Below are 16,324 nucleotides of genomic sequence, written 5' to 3'. Positions count from 1 at the left end.
ATGGGCCATGGCCCAGGAATCAGCATGTTAACAGATTTTCATCATGACAGAAGTTTGGGAACACGGCAGGTCACCACACTGCCTTTTCTATTGATTTATTTTGTGTAGCTGAGAAAGTTACTTCATTTCTTAGGACCTCGATTTCCCAGCCCATGAATTGTGCACTGTGACAATGACCCATTGTTCTGTGCTAGTTGTGCCTAACACGTCTTCAGGGCCAAGTCTTAATTGAAAAGCTGGAGACCAATATTCTAGCTAATGAATGGAATGAAAAATTCACATCAGTACAGGTGATGTGTGTGGAGTGGGCTGTGTGCAGAATGCGGAGATAATTATTCTATCTTCATCCCTTACCAGGACAGAGTGAAGCCAAATTGTTTAGCCCATTTGAGCCTCAGTTTTTCCACCTGTGATATGGTTACAATTCATACCTACCTTGGAAGGTTTTGCAAGGTTTGAAAATATTGTATGTAAAGGCCTATGTGTAATATATGTGTCTGTGTGTAGCTAGTGGTGCTAGAAGTAATAGTAATGGGAGTCACCACTGAGATTTTTAAATGAAGCATTCATCAGGGTGGCTCAGTCATTAAGCATCTGCCTTTGGCTCAGGGCATGATCCCGGGTCCCTGGGATCGAGCCCCGCATCAGGCTCCTCCACTGGGAGCCTGCTTCTTCCGCTCCCACTCCCCCTGCTTGTGTTCCCTCTCTCGCTGGCTGGTGCTCTCTCTGTCAAATAAATAAATAAATAAATAAATAAATAAATAAAATCTTTAAAAAAAAGAAATGAAGCATTCATCAATCCCTATTCCAGACAGGGAGAGCTGGTCCCAGAGTGAGTGGTCTTCACAATGCCCACTATCAGTGGGTTTGAGAGCCCCAAGCCAGGAGCTGATGTTGGGAAATCCCAGAGAGACTGTTCCGATCAATACACTAACATTTGCTTTGTCCTCCAGTCTCACGCCCTTGTTGACAGAGTGGCCATTAGAGGCCGATGATGAGCCATGGCCAAGTAATGGGCTGGAAGGAGGAGGCAGCACGCTGGATTTGGCACTTGAGGAGATAGCGTTTTAATCAATTGCAGGTTGTCACTAATGTCTGGGCGAAGGCTGCGTTGAGGTCAGGTGCATTATCACACTTGGGCCCACCCTCGGAAACAGCGTGGGGTTCCCAGCTCAATAAGGAAGTGGCTCTCAGGGTCTCAGAGGCTTCTCATTGCCTCAACAGCAGGTGCAGCCAGCAGCAGGGATTTTACTGCAGGATTCCTGCCCTGTGGTCGGGAACTGCGGAACACCCTTTTCTCTAGAAGGGGGGAATGCGACATGAAACCAATTCATTAAGCTGATCAGTCATTACTGACTTGAGTCAAAGTTCTGCCCCTGATTTTCTAACTTATAGCTATTTCTCCTCCCCTCGGAAAGCAACCAAGAAGCAGAAAAAAAGAAAGGCTGATTTGCTTTCAGTCCTGCCTGACTCCCGGGGGCTAGGATTCCCCGAGGTCAGTTACTTTGTGTCTGGATAGAGCACAGTAACAAGGGAAGGTTATATTCGTTACATTTTGTCCACATACAGGAATGCTGTGAGGTGGTTAAAAACAGTGCTGGGTTTCCTATCGTAAACTTGGAAATATCAGGCCACAGAGTATTACATGGAAAAGGCAAGGTACAAGCTGTATATACGCGGTGGTCCATGTCTGTGAGGGAACCCGACGTGCACATGAACGCACTGAAGTAGGCAAAGGTACACACTGACACCATCCCCACATCAGTGCTCTCAACCGTGGCTGCATAGCAATGATGCAAACTTCTGCTTCCAGCAGGGAATGACGGGTATTTTTAATTTCCTTCTTTATGACTATCTGTACTTTCCAAGTTTTCCTCATTAAATATATGTGACTCATGTAATTTTAAAAGTGTAAAAAATGAAAGAAGGGCAGCCACAAGCCGGCACTATAGCATTCTTTGTCATGGTTTAAAAATGGCAATATCTAAAAATCTAATAGTAGGGGGGAAGTTAAATCAAATATGGTGCATTCATAAGTGGAATATTAGCCAGCACTAAGATTTCATTTTGCAGACTCTGACACCCGTGGTGAAGCCCGTGCTGCCGACAGCCTCTCTCGATGCCACTCCAGTTCTTTCCCTCCTATGCAAGGCTGAAAGGTTAGGGACTGTGCTCTCCACGTTTGGGTCCCGGCAGGTGACCTGGTTTCCGACGAGAAGCTACTTCTGCTTCTGCTTCTGCTCCCATGGCTTGGGCAGGGATGCTCTAAAAGCCCAGCCCGGCCTCTGCTGCTCCATCCCGTGCAAGGATTCTGTAAGCCTCAAAGCTTCAGAAATAAACCCCTTTCTCTTTAAAATCACAATCCACATAGGGGAAAGATTTATTACCATGCTTTTTTTCTTTCTAAAACACGAGGTACCAAACTCAACCTGTAACATTATCAGAGCATTGTTGATAAAGAAGAGGGGTGCCTGGGTGCCTCAGTCAGCTGAGCGTCTGCCTTTGGCTCAGGTCATGATCTCAGGGTCCTGGCATCAAGTCCCGGGTCTGGCTCCCTGCTCAGCAGGGAGTCTGTTTCTCCCTCTCCCTCTGCCTGCCGTTCCCCCTGCTTGTGCGTGTGTGCGCGCTCTTTCTCTCTCAGATAAATAATGAATCTTTTAAAAAAGAAAAAGAAAAACCCCTCTACAGGAAGAAAAACCCAAAGGGAATGTAACCAAAGCATGACAGCAATTGCCTTTGGGAGCTAAGATCATGGGAGAACTTTTTTTTTTTTTTAACATTTCTGTATTTTTGTTTCTCTAATGCAAGTATGTACTATTGGTCATTTTTTTGAAACTTAACTTTTTATTTAAAAAAATAAAAAAGAGCAACCGTCACTGGATTCTCTCCATAGAAGTACAAGGAGGACTTTATAGTGTTACTTCCACCTGTGTGTCCAATCAGGGGCACAGGCAGGGACTGGTGTCCCTGTTTGCCTTTGACCCCTCTTTTCTTCCACTGTATCTTTTCTTCTCTTCCCTACTTAATATTGACAATCATGGACACATCTTGTTTTCCAGATAATTTCCTTCCTTCAGATCCTCCATGGTTATGCTAGTAACGATCACAGTATAATAAGACAAGTGGAGACCCTGGGTCCAGGTTGCGTAAGAAGCTGGTTTATTCTGCATTCCGCATCCCCGGATGAAGCAAACTTTTGTCCCTTTCCATCTGGAGCTGTCCAGCAGTGAGATAATCAACAGGGTTGAGTGAAGGCAGCAAACAGGAAAGCATCTTCATTTGGAAGGTGCCCACTGGAAAGTGTAGTGAGGGCCGCCACTGCAGCTAGAGCCTGCAACCGTCCAACCACCGTGCCAGATTGTCCGCGAACCGGCAGTTCAGGGACCAGGAGGGCCTGTAGAGAGGAAAGCAGGGACAGTGAACAAGAGGGGGCTTCCCAGTGTCTGAGCTCAGGATCTGCAGGGTTCCACACCTCCCCGCCACCCCGGCCGACCCGACCCATCTACACCCCAGCCTTGAAGCATTTGAATTCACCACCCCAACTGCTGCAGGCATGTTTCTGAAGGCTTTTCTGCTTCTAGAGTATGACCCTCTGTCTGACTCTAACACATCCTAGCATGAAAGCTGGTGCCCCTTAGATCCTCATGCTCCCACCCCCCCCCACTTTTTTCCACAAATCCCACACCGTGAACTGGGGAGCTATCCCCCAACCCAGCAAGAGAAGTACTCTTAACTTCTCTGAAGTAAGCATCAGAGAAGTTCCATGACTTGCCCAGGCTCAGATGGTGAGTCCTAGGCAGACCGTTGATCAGAAATGGGAATCCTTGACTTTGACCCAGGGCCTCTTTCACCTTCCCATGCACGTGCTTCACCCTTAGTTCCTCAACCCTGCCTAGGCCAGCTAGACTGAGTTTCTCAAAACTTTTCTCTTTGTTCTCCTAAGAGTGATCCTTCTATTCCCAGCCCCCATGCCAGCACCCAGACCCCAGGTCTTCCTCTCCCAACCTAGAGGCTGTGGGGTTCACCAGCTCAGCTGCAGGCCATTAGAAATCCTCTTTAGATAGGCCATCCCTCAGCTAGACAGGCTTCCGTGAGTCTTCCAGGGTAAGGGGTCCCACAGTGAAAGAAGGGGGCTGTGACCCCCTGGCCCCTCACAGCTATAAAGCAGCAGAGAAAACACACACATATTTATTTTCAGAAATTGCAAGGCTCTCCCACAGCCCGGGGCAGGCACTACAGAAGGGAATCCTGTGGGCATGCAGGCCCTTGGTCTTCTCACTTCCTGTTTGCCTCAACTCTGCAGGGCTGCTTGATCTGAGCTTTGAAAAGACGTGGGTGCTTATTAGTTTAATAAGAGCTCACTTTGCTGGGAGTCCTGAGCAAGTGAGAAGGCTTTAATCAGCCTGGCCCAGCATATCTCTACTTAGTGCTGTACAATAAAGATGATTTTAGCTCATTAGTGCTCACCCTAGAGAGCCAGCCATGCTTCAATTAATTGGAGAGTAGAGACTATATGAAACATATTTTAAACACTGGGAAGACACATTAGTAAGGGGACTCCCACTTTAAAATGCAATCTCCTAAATTAGTGAGGAAAATGGATTAATGAATAAGCGGTATGAGAACCCTGATTAACCATTTGAAAAATATAAAGCTGGATCCCTACCTCACTTTTTATACCAAAATAAACTCCAAGAAGGCCAACAATTTAAAGATAAAAACATAAAATCGTGAAAATTCTATTTTCTAATTTATTAACAAAAACTTAATATAAGGCTTATTTTGTGCCAGACACCATTCTAATATGGAAGAAAACATGGCTTCATTTCTTTACAAACTTAGAGTATAGTTTCGTATAAATTCAGGAGCCACAAAACAAAATATTGAGGGATCTGATTCTGTGAAAATATAAGACTCTTACATGATGAAAATACTACAAAGTCAAAATACAAATAGCAAACCTGAAAAAAAGTAGTTCAAATAGATATCACGGACAAAGGTCTAATTACCCTAATTTATAAAGGACACATATAAAATCAATAAAAACAAAAGAAAACATTATCATCTCAGTTCAGAGAAAAATGGCCAACAAACACATGAAAAGATGCTCAACTTCTTTGTAGTTTAAAAATGCAAAGCAGGGGCGCCTGGGTGGCTCAGTCAGTGAAGTGTCTGTCTTTGGCTCAGGTCATGATCCCGGGGTCCTGGGATCAAGCCCTATGTCAGGCTCTATGCTCAGTGGGGAGTCTACCTCTCTCTCTCCCCCTCTGCCTCTCCCTGCCCACAATCATGCGCTCTCGCTCTCTCTCTCAAGCAAATAAATGAAATCTAAAAAAAAAAAAAAAAAAGCAAAGCAAAATAGAATGCCATCATTTTATAAGTCTCAATTTCCAAAAAATGCACAAATTTTATTGTTCTAGATGAACAACCTAGAACCCAGGCCCCGTCATGCAATGTATCTGGAGGTGCCCACTCTCTGAATGCCAGTTTAGCAATCTCTCTACCAACATTTAAATGCACCCAAGAGGCCCAGAAAATGGAAACAGTCTCAATGTTCATCAATAGGGGACTGGCAGGTAATTACCTGCAGCATCCAGAGGGCAGAGACCTCTAGGTAGGATATGCCAAGATTTGCAAGCTCTATTAATAAGTGAAAAAATTTTAGGTGCAGGTCAGTGTGTATGTCGGGATTTCATGTGTTTTTATTTTATTTTATTTTATTTTATTTTATTTTATTTTATTTTATTTTAAAGATTTTCTTTATTTATTTGAAAGAGAGAGAGAGAACGCACAAGCAGGGGGTGGGGCAGAGGGAGAGGGACAAGCAGACTCCCCACTGAGCAGAGAGCCTGACTTGGGGCTTGATCCCAGGACCTCAAGACTGTGACCTGACCCCAAGACACTTAACCAGTTGCGCCAACCAGGCACCCCTCACATGTATTTTTAAATATTTTTCTCATTCTCAATACACATATTTTTCTCTGATTTACAAGACACATTAATAGTGGTGACTTTCAAGAGGCTGCTGACAAAAGCAAGTAGTTTATGTTTTGATTTTCATTTTTAAACACGTATGTCTTATTTTTATTTTGAGAAATAAGAAATGATAAATTCAAAAAATTTTTAATGGCTTCTAGGTAACAGCCCAAATGCAGCCTTAATCTTGCAACAAACATTTAGGGATTACCTATTATATGCCAGGCACAGAGCAAGATGCTGGAGATATAGAGGCAAGAAAAACAGAGAAAAATCTCTGACTGAACTTAGCACCAAAAGGCACAGAAAAGACAAAAAAAGCAACAATGAAAAGCTGATCTCTGAGACTGACACACTTCCTGTTGCCAGATTCTGAACAAGATCTCCACTGCCTACAGGCCCTGAGGGTCACTGTAAGAAATACCACTCAAGACTTCCACTGGCTGAATCAATCCACCTGCAGGTCTGCCCCTCCTGCACTCATTGATTCTGTTTGGAAACCCTGCGTCTGACCCCACAGAAGAACTGCACAGAGTGCTTTGGCTGTCTTCCACATGACCAGAGCACAGATCTCCCAGGCCAACCATCCTCATCTCTTCGAGGAGAGTTGTGAAAGCTGAAGCCTAGAATAGCACAGATCTAGAATTAATTCCAACACTGTGGCCATGGGTAACTTGTTGTGCCTCTCTGTGCCTCTGCTTCCTCATTTTATGGGGAAGCAGAATACTCATGGCATAAGGATTTTTTAGGGTTAAATAAGGATGTTTATGTAAACACACAAAGCCTACATACCAAAGAAGTAAAGAAATTACAGCTATGATTAAAGAATTTCCTCTATTGTAAGATACCTTCTATTATAAAATATGTTAATGATTTATTAACAACTTTTGCTGGAGGACACATTGATTATAGGATAAACCCTAATACCAAAAATATTAAGATATACAACCTGAAACTGAGGAAATATGACATTGTTTCTAGATCTAACTGGTAACTACAATATCCTGCAATAACCAAGCAGTCAATTATGAAATGTGGGACAGGGAGAGGGTGGAAAAGGCAAAAGAAGGTGGAAATTGGTGGTGAGACAGTGTCTACTGGATAGTGGAGGCCCATGATAAACGTGGAGGCGGTAGAAGTTCATGCTGGGAATGAAGGGTTTTCATGTACTCCACTGACTCAGCCTATAAGAGAGAACTAGACACACATGTCAGGAAAATCTCCAAAGTGGATATTGGGTCAGGAGACTTGCACAGCAATCTATGCCCAGAAGAGCATTTGTGAAGGGAGTCTGACCATTACCAAAGTGTGAGCTGAAACAAGAAAAAGTCACATAACCTATTTGGCAAATACTAAATATGCGTAACTAACATGGTACTTATGGGAAAATATTAGTAGAAGAAAAGGGGCATCATCATTAAATTCAGAAGAGCGTTCCTAGGAGAATAACATACTACAGAATCCAGAAGTAAATTTTATAAAACTGACATCATCAATAAGATGTAACTGGCATAACCTCTGGAGAAAGCCATGGAAGAGAAGAGAGATGAAAAAGGCAACAACTTGAATAAAAAAAAAAAAGATGGATAGGCTAACACAGAATTACAAAGATATTAAATATGTAGTAACCAAAATTCAATACCCATTCATGATTTAAAAACCTTTAACAAACTAGAAATGGAAAAGAACACTCAACCTGATTAAGAGTATCTCAGTAAGTTTAAAGAAAATACAACACTTAATAAAGAAATATTGAACTTCTTACCTATGAGATTGGGAATGAGACAAGGATGACTTCTAGCCAACATTTATTGGCGATCCTAGCCAATGCAATAAACCAAGAAAAAGAAAGAAAAAGGTATTGTAGAGCCAAATGTGAAAGATTAAATAAAGCTTTTAGAAAAAAAAGTTAAGAAGAATCTCTCATGACCTAGGAATAGGCAAATATTTTTCTAAAATTACCAAAAATAACCATAAAAGGAAAGTAATAATAAATTAGACTGTACTAGGACTAAGGATTTCACTTTATCAAGACTCCATTAAGAAGGTGAAAAGGTAACCCATGGAATGAAAGAAGATGTTTGTAATACTTGTATCCAACAAAAAACTTTTACCCAGAGTATATAAATAATTTCTGATGAATTAATAAGACAAAGACAAATACAATAGAAAAACTGACAGAAGATTTGAACAGGCACTTCACATAGAAGGATATCTAATGGCCAATAAACATTTGAATAAGTGCTCAATCTCATTAATTGCCAAGGAAATACAAAATAAAACGCAATTCAATAGCACTACACAGTCACAAAAATAAACTAGAAAATACCAAGCGCTGACAATAGTTTGGAGCCACTGAAAACTACAACTGCTGATGGAAGTGTAAATTGATGACTGTTTCCTTTGCTGTGCAGAAGCTTTGTACCTTGAAGTCCCAAAAGTTCATTTTTGCTTTTGTTTCCCTTGCCTTTGGGGACATGTCTTGAAAGAAGTTGCTGTGGCCGATGTCGAAGAGGTTACTGCCTATGTTCTCATCTAGGATTTTGATGGATTACTGTCTCACATTGAGGTCTTTCATCCATTTTGAGTTTATCTTTCTGTGTGGTGTACGAGAATGCTCCAGTTTCATTCCTCTGTATATAGCTGTCCAATTTTCCCAGCACCATTTATTGAAGAGACTTAGAGGCAACCCACAGAATGGGAAAAGATTTTTACAAATGACATTACAGATAAAGGGCTGGTATCCAAGATCTACAAAGAACTTCTCAAACTTAACACCCAAAAACCAAAAAATCAAGTCAAAAAATGGACAGAAGACATGAACAGACACTTCTTCAAAGAAGACACACAAATGGCTAACAGACACATGAAAAAATGTTCAACATCATTAGCCATCAGGGAAATTCAAATCAAAACCACATTGAGATATCACCTTACACCAGTTAGAATGGCAAAAATTAACAAGGGAGGAAACAACAAATGCTGGCAAGGATGTGGAGACAGGGGAACCCTCTTACACTGTTGGTGGGAATGCAAGTTGGTACAGCCACTTTGGAAAACAGTATGGAGGTTCCTCAAAAAGTTAAAAATAGAGCTACCGTATGACCCAGAAATTGCACTATTGGGTATTTACCACAAAGATACAGATATAGTGAAAAGAAGGGGTACATGCACCCAATGTCCATAGAAGCAATGTTCACAATAGCCAAACTGTGGAAGGAGCTGAGATGTCCTTCAGTAGAGCAATGGATAAAGACGATGTGGTCCATATATACAATGGAATCTTACTCAGCCATCAGAAAGGATGAATACCCACCATTTGCATGGACATGGATGGAACGGGAGGGGATTATGCTAAGTGAAATAAGTCAAGCAGAGAAAGGCAATTATCATATGGTTTCACTCATATGTGGAACTTAAGGAATAGCGTGGAGGACATTAAGAGAAGGAAGGGAAAAATGAAGGGGGGGGATCAGAGGGGGAGACAAACCATGAAAGACTATGGAGTCCGGGAAACAAACTGAGGGTTTCAGAGGGGAGGGAGGTGGGGGGATGGGTTAGCCCAGTGTTGGGTATTAAGGAGGGCACATATTGCATGGAGCACTGGGTGTTATATGCAAACAATGAATCATGGAACACTACATCAAAAACTAATAATTTATTGTATGGTGACTAACATAACATAATAAAAAATAAACAAAAATTAAATTAAATTAAATTATTTAAAAAAGGAAGTGTAAATTGAATCTCTTGAGAAAAAGGTTTGGTAGAATACACCAAATCTGAAAATATGCATATCCTATGACCAGTGATTTTATTCCTTGGTATAATCAATATGAATCCATTTATATATTCACTAAAAGAAAACTGTAGAATGTTCATGGCAACACTAAAATAGTGAAAACTACCCAAATGCCCACCAACAGAAAAATGGATATATAAACTGATATATCCATATAATGGAATACTATACAGCAATGAGAACAAACCAATTAGAACTGTACACAACAATATGAACAAATATTGAGTGAAAGAGGTCAAACACAGGCCCAAACATTTGTAAATTTTAGATGGCTTTTCGAAGCAAGTATCTGCATAAAGAAGAAATCGGAGTTGCAGTTATTTTTGATAACAAGTATATAACTATTGGGGCAACTGGGTGGCTCAGTCAGTTGTGTCTGCCTTCGGTTCAGACCTCTGCTGCTCCCCCTGCTTGTGCTCTCTCGCTCTCTCTCTGTCAGATAAATAAAATCTTAAAAAAAAAAAAAGAGAACCAAGAAGATGTCTCAATATAGTGCCAAATAAGTAACCAAGAATATGTAAATAAGATGGATAATCTAGCTGTGTGTTTGTTATTTCAACTTACATGAACTTCAATGAAATTTAAAAAAATACAAATATATAACTATCTGTTACTACATCTAACACCTAATAAAAAAAAAGTGTTCTTTCAAATGAATATGATGATCTGAATTTTAAAAATAAGCAAAGGACAAGAGCAGGGGAAAAAATCACAAAATAATATAAGTATATAACAAACTTAGCGGGGAAACCCCAATGGAATATCACAAAATGCAAAAGAAGATAAAATTGTTATCTACCTTTCAGATGGCAAAGGCTTATAATTGATGAGAGTGCAATAAATAGGCATTTCACTACACTCTTACTATTACTGTAAATCGGTACAAACTTGCTGGAGAGTCATTTCACAACATGCATTAAGAACCTAAGTATTTAGATGAAAGTAATAATCAGAAATATATACAGATATTTATTTCAAGGATGTTCATCCTAGCTTCCTGAATAACCCTAAACAATATTTGAGAAGGAAAAATATATTCAATTTAAGGCAATTTGTCTGATAATTATGTCCTTCCTTCTGAGACCTTGGGGTTGCAGAACTCAGTAGTGTTCTACTGCTTAGCTTGGTGAGTAAGATCCTGCTAGTTTGAGACTATAGATGTGCAGAGACCAAGATTAGGCCGAGATTAGGATTAAAGATAATGGGTGAAGGTCATTAACAAGACTGTTCAAAAATGTACCACTTACCATTCTCCCATACCGTCTTTTCCTTTTACAATTCTCTTGGCACATTCAATTGTCTTCTTCAAATTTGGGTTCAGTAAAGCTGTGGAGAAAATAAAGGGAAACAAAACAACTCCACAAGTTGGCAGCTAAGTCAAAGTGACGTCAGGGAAGATACAGGGTGCCCACATTAGAGAGGTTTCCGTGTGATTCCAAAGATAAATCTATCCTTAGATTTTTTTTTTCAGACAACACTGGGAGATAGTCGCTTGTGGTCATCTTTTACTAAATCTATCGATTTTCTTCTTTTAATTCTTATAATAATATTTTCATTAAAAAAATGTATAGCAAATATTCTGTGCTAAGCAATATAAGAAGCAGTGGAGGTAGAACGGTGAACCCAGTAAATCTGTCCCTGTCCTCCTAGAGCCCACAGTCTGAAAGGGGGAGAGAAAGATCCTAGACAATTGTAATACAAAGAATACCTGGAGTGACGGGGGAATGGAGCTTGATGTGGGAGCGGTGGGTGGGGGCACTCAATTCAGACTCGAAGGGTCAGGGAAGGGTTATTGGGCCACATGACATCTAGAAGATTAGGTAAGGAAAAGGGGCTCACAGAGGGACCACTGCCTTCTTCCAGGCAGAAGAAACAGCATTGGAGATGGCCTAGAAGTGTCTCTGAGGGACCAACATTCCATTCTCTCCTTTGAATGTGGAAGCGGACACCTCCCACCTGGGTTACTGCAATACTGTCCTTCTTGACTACACTTCAGTCTCTCCCTTTCCCTAATCCAGTCTGATTGCTTTTCCTTAAAACATGACTTCAGTGCCCCCAGTTGCCTGTAAAACAGAACCCCAAATCCTTGGCTTAGTCCACCCTTTCCCCAACATGCCTTTCCATTTCTGCCACCTTACCTTCCATTGCCTTCCTCCATGACCACCCCCCCCGTTAGAGACCTCCCAAGGGGCAGGAGACAAAGCTTGCACCCGCCCTGAAGGTGGGTGCTCCACTCCTGATACCCACAGCTTGGGAATCACATGCAGCTCTTCTTCCTGGACTTTGTTCACACTCATTGCCCAACCTGGATCTGCTCATCTAAACAGGACAGTCCTTAAAACGCTGTCATTGACCATCTAGCTCACTGCACCCTCTCCCCTCTTCTGAATAAAATGTCACTTCAATTCAGCTCTAATCTGTTAAATACATATATACAAAGATACATATGTGCATACACAGATACACACGTGCGTCCATGTTCACATGCACACACGCACATCCTAATCCCCAGCTACTTTGTAAATTCTTTGAAGTTGTATTCATCACACACCAAGCAGTATACCCAACACCAGGCTCAGCACTTTATATACACTGTAGTATATTAAAAACTCACAAAAGCCTTGTGACATAAGTGCTATTATTACCTCCACTTTACAGATAAGAAAACTAAGGCTCAGATCACATAACTAGTAAGAGGTCAAGCCAAGATTCTGTCTGGCCTCAAAGCCTGTGCTCTCTCTGTCCCTCACCCTGCTGGACAAGGACAGTATACAATTCCTCTGAACTGTCCTCAGGACTTGGCACAGGGCCTGCTTAGTACCTCTCAATGGCGCCTTGCTTCCTTGTGAGTCCTACTGGCTTGTGGTGACACATTCCCAAGGAGACTGTTTTCCTTTCTATTTAGAATGTCTTTGCTTTCAGGGCTTTCTGGCTCATCCTTCAGCTGACAGTACAGTTCCCTGGGGTCTTGGGTTTCAGTGGAGTCTCCAGTGCACCGCCTTATCTTGCTCAGGCCCTGTCTACACAACGACCTCAAACCTGTGCCTTAGGCCACAGGGAAACAGCAGATGTCACCTGGTCATCATCAACTTCAATCTTCACTTAGCAGTCTGGATTCTCGCTTCTCATTTTAGCCTTTAGGGATTTTACTTTCTTGCCATCTCACCCAGGTACTATGGAAGATTTATTTATTTTTCTTTTTTAAGTAGGCTCTGTGCCCAACATGGGCCTTCAACTCACAACCCGAGATCAAGAGTTGCACGCTCTGCTGGCCAAGCTAGCCAGGTGCTCCAGATTTTTTTTTTTAATTTTATCTAGTGGGAGGGTTTTTTAGGATATCTAATCCACCCTATTTTCATCACAACACTCGGTACCACCTCCACTACAGATAATTATTTGTTTCTTCTGTCAGATTCTGGCAGTCAATCAATCAATCTCTCTTCTTATGAGATATAAATTATGGGCCTACTGGGTTTCTCTTTTTGCCTTGGCTGCCAGGAAGCTCAGGGTGACATTGAATATTCTATCACAGTAATTAAATTATATTCTTAATGTGTAGGTCTCAGCTAGACTTTGATCACGTGATTCCTATGGGCCCTGCACAGTGTTTTACATACATTATCCCATTTAATGCTCACAGCAACCTTAAGAGGTAGCTAATGTCATCCCCACTTCACAGATGAGGAAGCTCTGAGAAGAGACCTACACAAGCTCATGGAGCTCACTTGTAATGGGAACGGCTGGGATTCCCACTGGGTTCCTGTGTGTTTTCTGCACCCTTCCCTCCTACTTTGCAATTCTGCTTCTCCTTGAATCTGGAAACCATCTTACTCCTCTCTGGAGTCCCCAGGCCAAGCATGGGGCCCAAGAGCAAGCAGCTTTCTCCTGGACCATATAAGAAGGTTACAAGCTTTACCATGACCTCTCCACTCTGTCTCCTAAAGACCCAGCTCAGAAGCCACAGGTTCTGGAATGTTTCTCACTCACCATGGGGGAGGGAGCTTCACCCATCAGGGAGACCCTGAGAGTGCCAGGCCCTCAGACCCTCCTGCAATAGAATGACAGCTTCCGGGGTCAGGGAGAGCTCTGGTGTGGTTGTGCAGCTTATTGGCTCCCTGTGTGGGCTTGCCTCTCAACAACACCACCTACAGCTGTGTGGCTTTGGGCATGCACTTACCCTCTCTGGGCCTCAGTTTCCCCCTTCATAGAACGGGATAATAACAGTGCCCACGTCATGGGGGTCTTTGTGAAGATTAGATGAATTCAGACCTACGAAGAGCTTAAAGGAGTACCCTGAGGTTAGCAAGCACTGGAATGTCCGCTCCAGGAGGCCGGCTCGTTGTGGGTGCTCAGTGAGTGCTAGGATGAGGGAACCTGGGCCAGTGCATCCTCTTGGCCACAGGTACTTGGGACCCCTGAGAGCAGCAGGGAAAGCTCCCATGCTCCTGTCTCTTCCCAGTGCCCCTTGGGCCTGTCTAAGTGGCAGCATCTGTTTGCCTTGAAGAAGAGTGTGTGGCAGAGTGTGGGTGAAATAAGGCCCATGCAGAGCCCTCTGCTCTAGCCCTTTAGGCTCGGGTGGCTCTGATGCTGACAGCCTCCTCCCCACCTCCTCTCATCCTGCCCATCTGGATGGGGGTCTCCATGACTCTGTGCCTGGCCATCACCCACAGCCCATTCTCCCTGCACGCTCTGGTGTGCTGCACTCAGCCTCCCTGGCCCCGCACCTGCCAGGCTCTCCGCCTCCCTGCTCCAACCCTAGAAACGCTGGCCACCCGGAAGGCTGGCCTCCGTGCTCTGTGCTGCAGCCCCCAGTGCCCTGGTGTGGGACAGACGGGGGCGGGACCTACCGGAGCAGGACATGTGGCAGCGGTTCTTGCCCTTGTCACACCACTCATGGCTGCGGATCTGAAAGAGGCCATAGCCAGTGTAGCCACCGGGCAAGTTCTCGTAGATGGCCGTGGGGTTGAACTTGCTCTCAAAATAAGCCAGGCACACCCCTAAGACGGAACAGGAGGTGGGTGGCTCGGAGGAGGGTGGAGTTGGGGATGCCCGGGCAGGGGCCAGAGGAAAAGGAGGTGAGGGGAGATGGGGCTAAGAAGGGCCTACTCACAATTTTCAAGGCTGTAGCCCTCAAAATAATCCAGGCCTCCTTCATAGAGCTTCTTAGCCACCTTGCAACGCCCCAAGATAGCAGCACCACTGGGAACCACCAGGTAGCCAATGAGGGAGAGAACCATGGATGCCTTCATCTTCTCAGGCTCCTGGCAGCTCAGGTCAATAGTGGCCAGAGGAGCCGGCAGAGTCACAGAGAAGTCCTGCCGGGATCCCAGGGACACTGGTTTCTCTGAAGGAAAAGAAGGGCACTGTGGGGTGGGGGCGTGCAATTCAGTGTGTTTAGAAAAAAGGGAGTTCTGCCTGGCTTAAGCGTGATACTTCTTCCCACCCTAATCCTCAGCTTCGTGTCACTGCAAACCCAGGACACCTGAAACCCTGCCTCTCCTCCTCTTCTGGACCCCCATTTTCCAAGGAAACTGCTCTCGTGAAGGTCACCCCCCAACACACATTCTTTCCCTGCAGCAAAACCCAGTGGCTTCTGCTTGATTTTCTTCTCACTCATTTCTCTTTCACGCTAGATACAGAAGCTCAAATCCTCTCTTCCCCTTTATTGTGAAAGTACAACTTGTCCATTAGGTACATGTTGGAAAACAGAAAGAGGAAGACAAATGTCACTGTAGGTCCCACTACTCAAGCACAAGCACTACTCTTACGTTGAATTCTTTGCGCCATCACCTTTTACCCTAGAATATATTCAGAGCTGTGGTCTCACCCTGGCCACAGTCTTGTCTCCAGATTGTCTATAAATCGAATTCCGTGGAGCTTTTCTCTGCCTGTCCACACAGTGAGATAAACCCCAGTCCGGCTCAGACCTGCCACGTAGTAGGGGGTCATCACTGGCAACAGCAGGCAAGACCCTTAGCCTCACGGTGCCTCTGCTTTCTCGTCTGTGTAAAGGGGAGTGGGTCATGTGTGGGGTGCTCAGAAAATTGACTCCTGAGTTTCTCCTTCTCCATTTCTGTTGTTACCACCTAAACTCCACTCATCGCCACTCCAATAAAACCCCCTCACTGTCATCCCCTAAACCCTTCTCATGATCATCTCCTGAACCCCCCTCATTTCTACCCCCTAAACCTTCCTCGTCATCATCCTCTAAACCCTCTCAACTCTATCCCCTAAACCCCTTTCATCACCTTCACCTAAACCCACTTCATCACTGCAGGCTGAGTCACAGCCCAGCCTCTTGGTGTCCACTCCTCCAGGACAACCCCTCCAGGTGGGTATTTTCAATGTCCCCAAAGCACGTACACAATGTCACTTTGGGAATGCTGTCAGTTCCCTATTCCTGATAGCAAAGCCACACTTGGCTTTCTGAGCCCTCCATAATCTGGCCTAACCCTGCCCTCCCTCCATCAGGAGGAATCAATTCAGTCAACTTTGAATTCCCACGTTGCTCCTTCTCTGTTCCTCTCTGCACCTTCCTACCCCACA

At 43.7% G+C, this 16,324-nt stretch overlaps 1 protein-coding gene across 1 annotated transcript; it reads right to left on the bottom strand.

Annotated features, from left to right (window-relative positions):
* Nucleotides 1-3,287: 3,287 nt before the first annotated feature.
* LYZL4 (lysozyme like 4) lies at nucleotides 3,288-15,027 on the bottom strand. Its single transcript, XM_008709872.1, has 4 exons — nucleotides 14,889-15,027; nucleotides 14,626-14,775; nucleotides 11,026-11,104; nucleotides 3,288-3,394 (listed from the first exon to the last, which is right to left on the bottom strand). Exons 1-4 carry the CDS (start codon nucleotides 15,025-15,027, stop codon nucleotides 3,325-3,327), a joined length of 438 nt encoding a protein of 145 aa, XP_008708094.1. The 3' UTR covers nucleotides 3,288-3,324.
* Nucleotides 15,028-16,324: the final 1,297 nt, after the last annotated feature.

Source organism: Ursus maritimus, unplaced genomic scaffold, assembly GCF_017311325.1.
Source record: "Ursus maritimus isolate PB19 unplaced genomic scaffold, ASM1731132v1 scaffold_20, whole genome shotgun sequence".
Taxonomy (NCBI): Eukaryota; Metazoa; Chordata; class Mammalia; order Carnivora; family Ursidae; genus Ursus; species Ursus maritimus.
The sequence above is the reverse complement of the archived record's forward strand: the minus strand, read 5'-3'. Positions and strand labels throughout refer to the sequence as shown.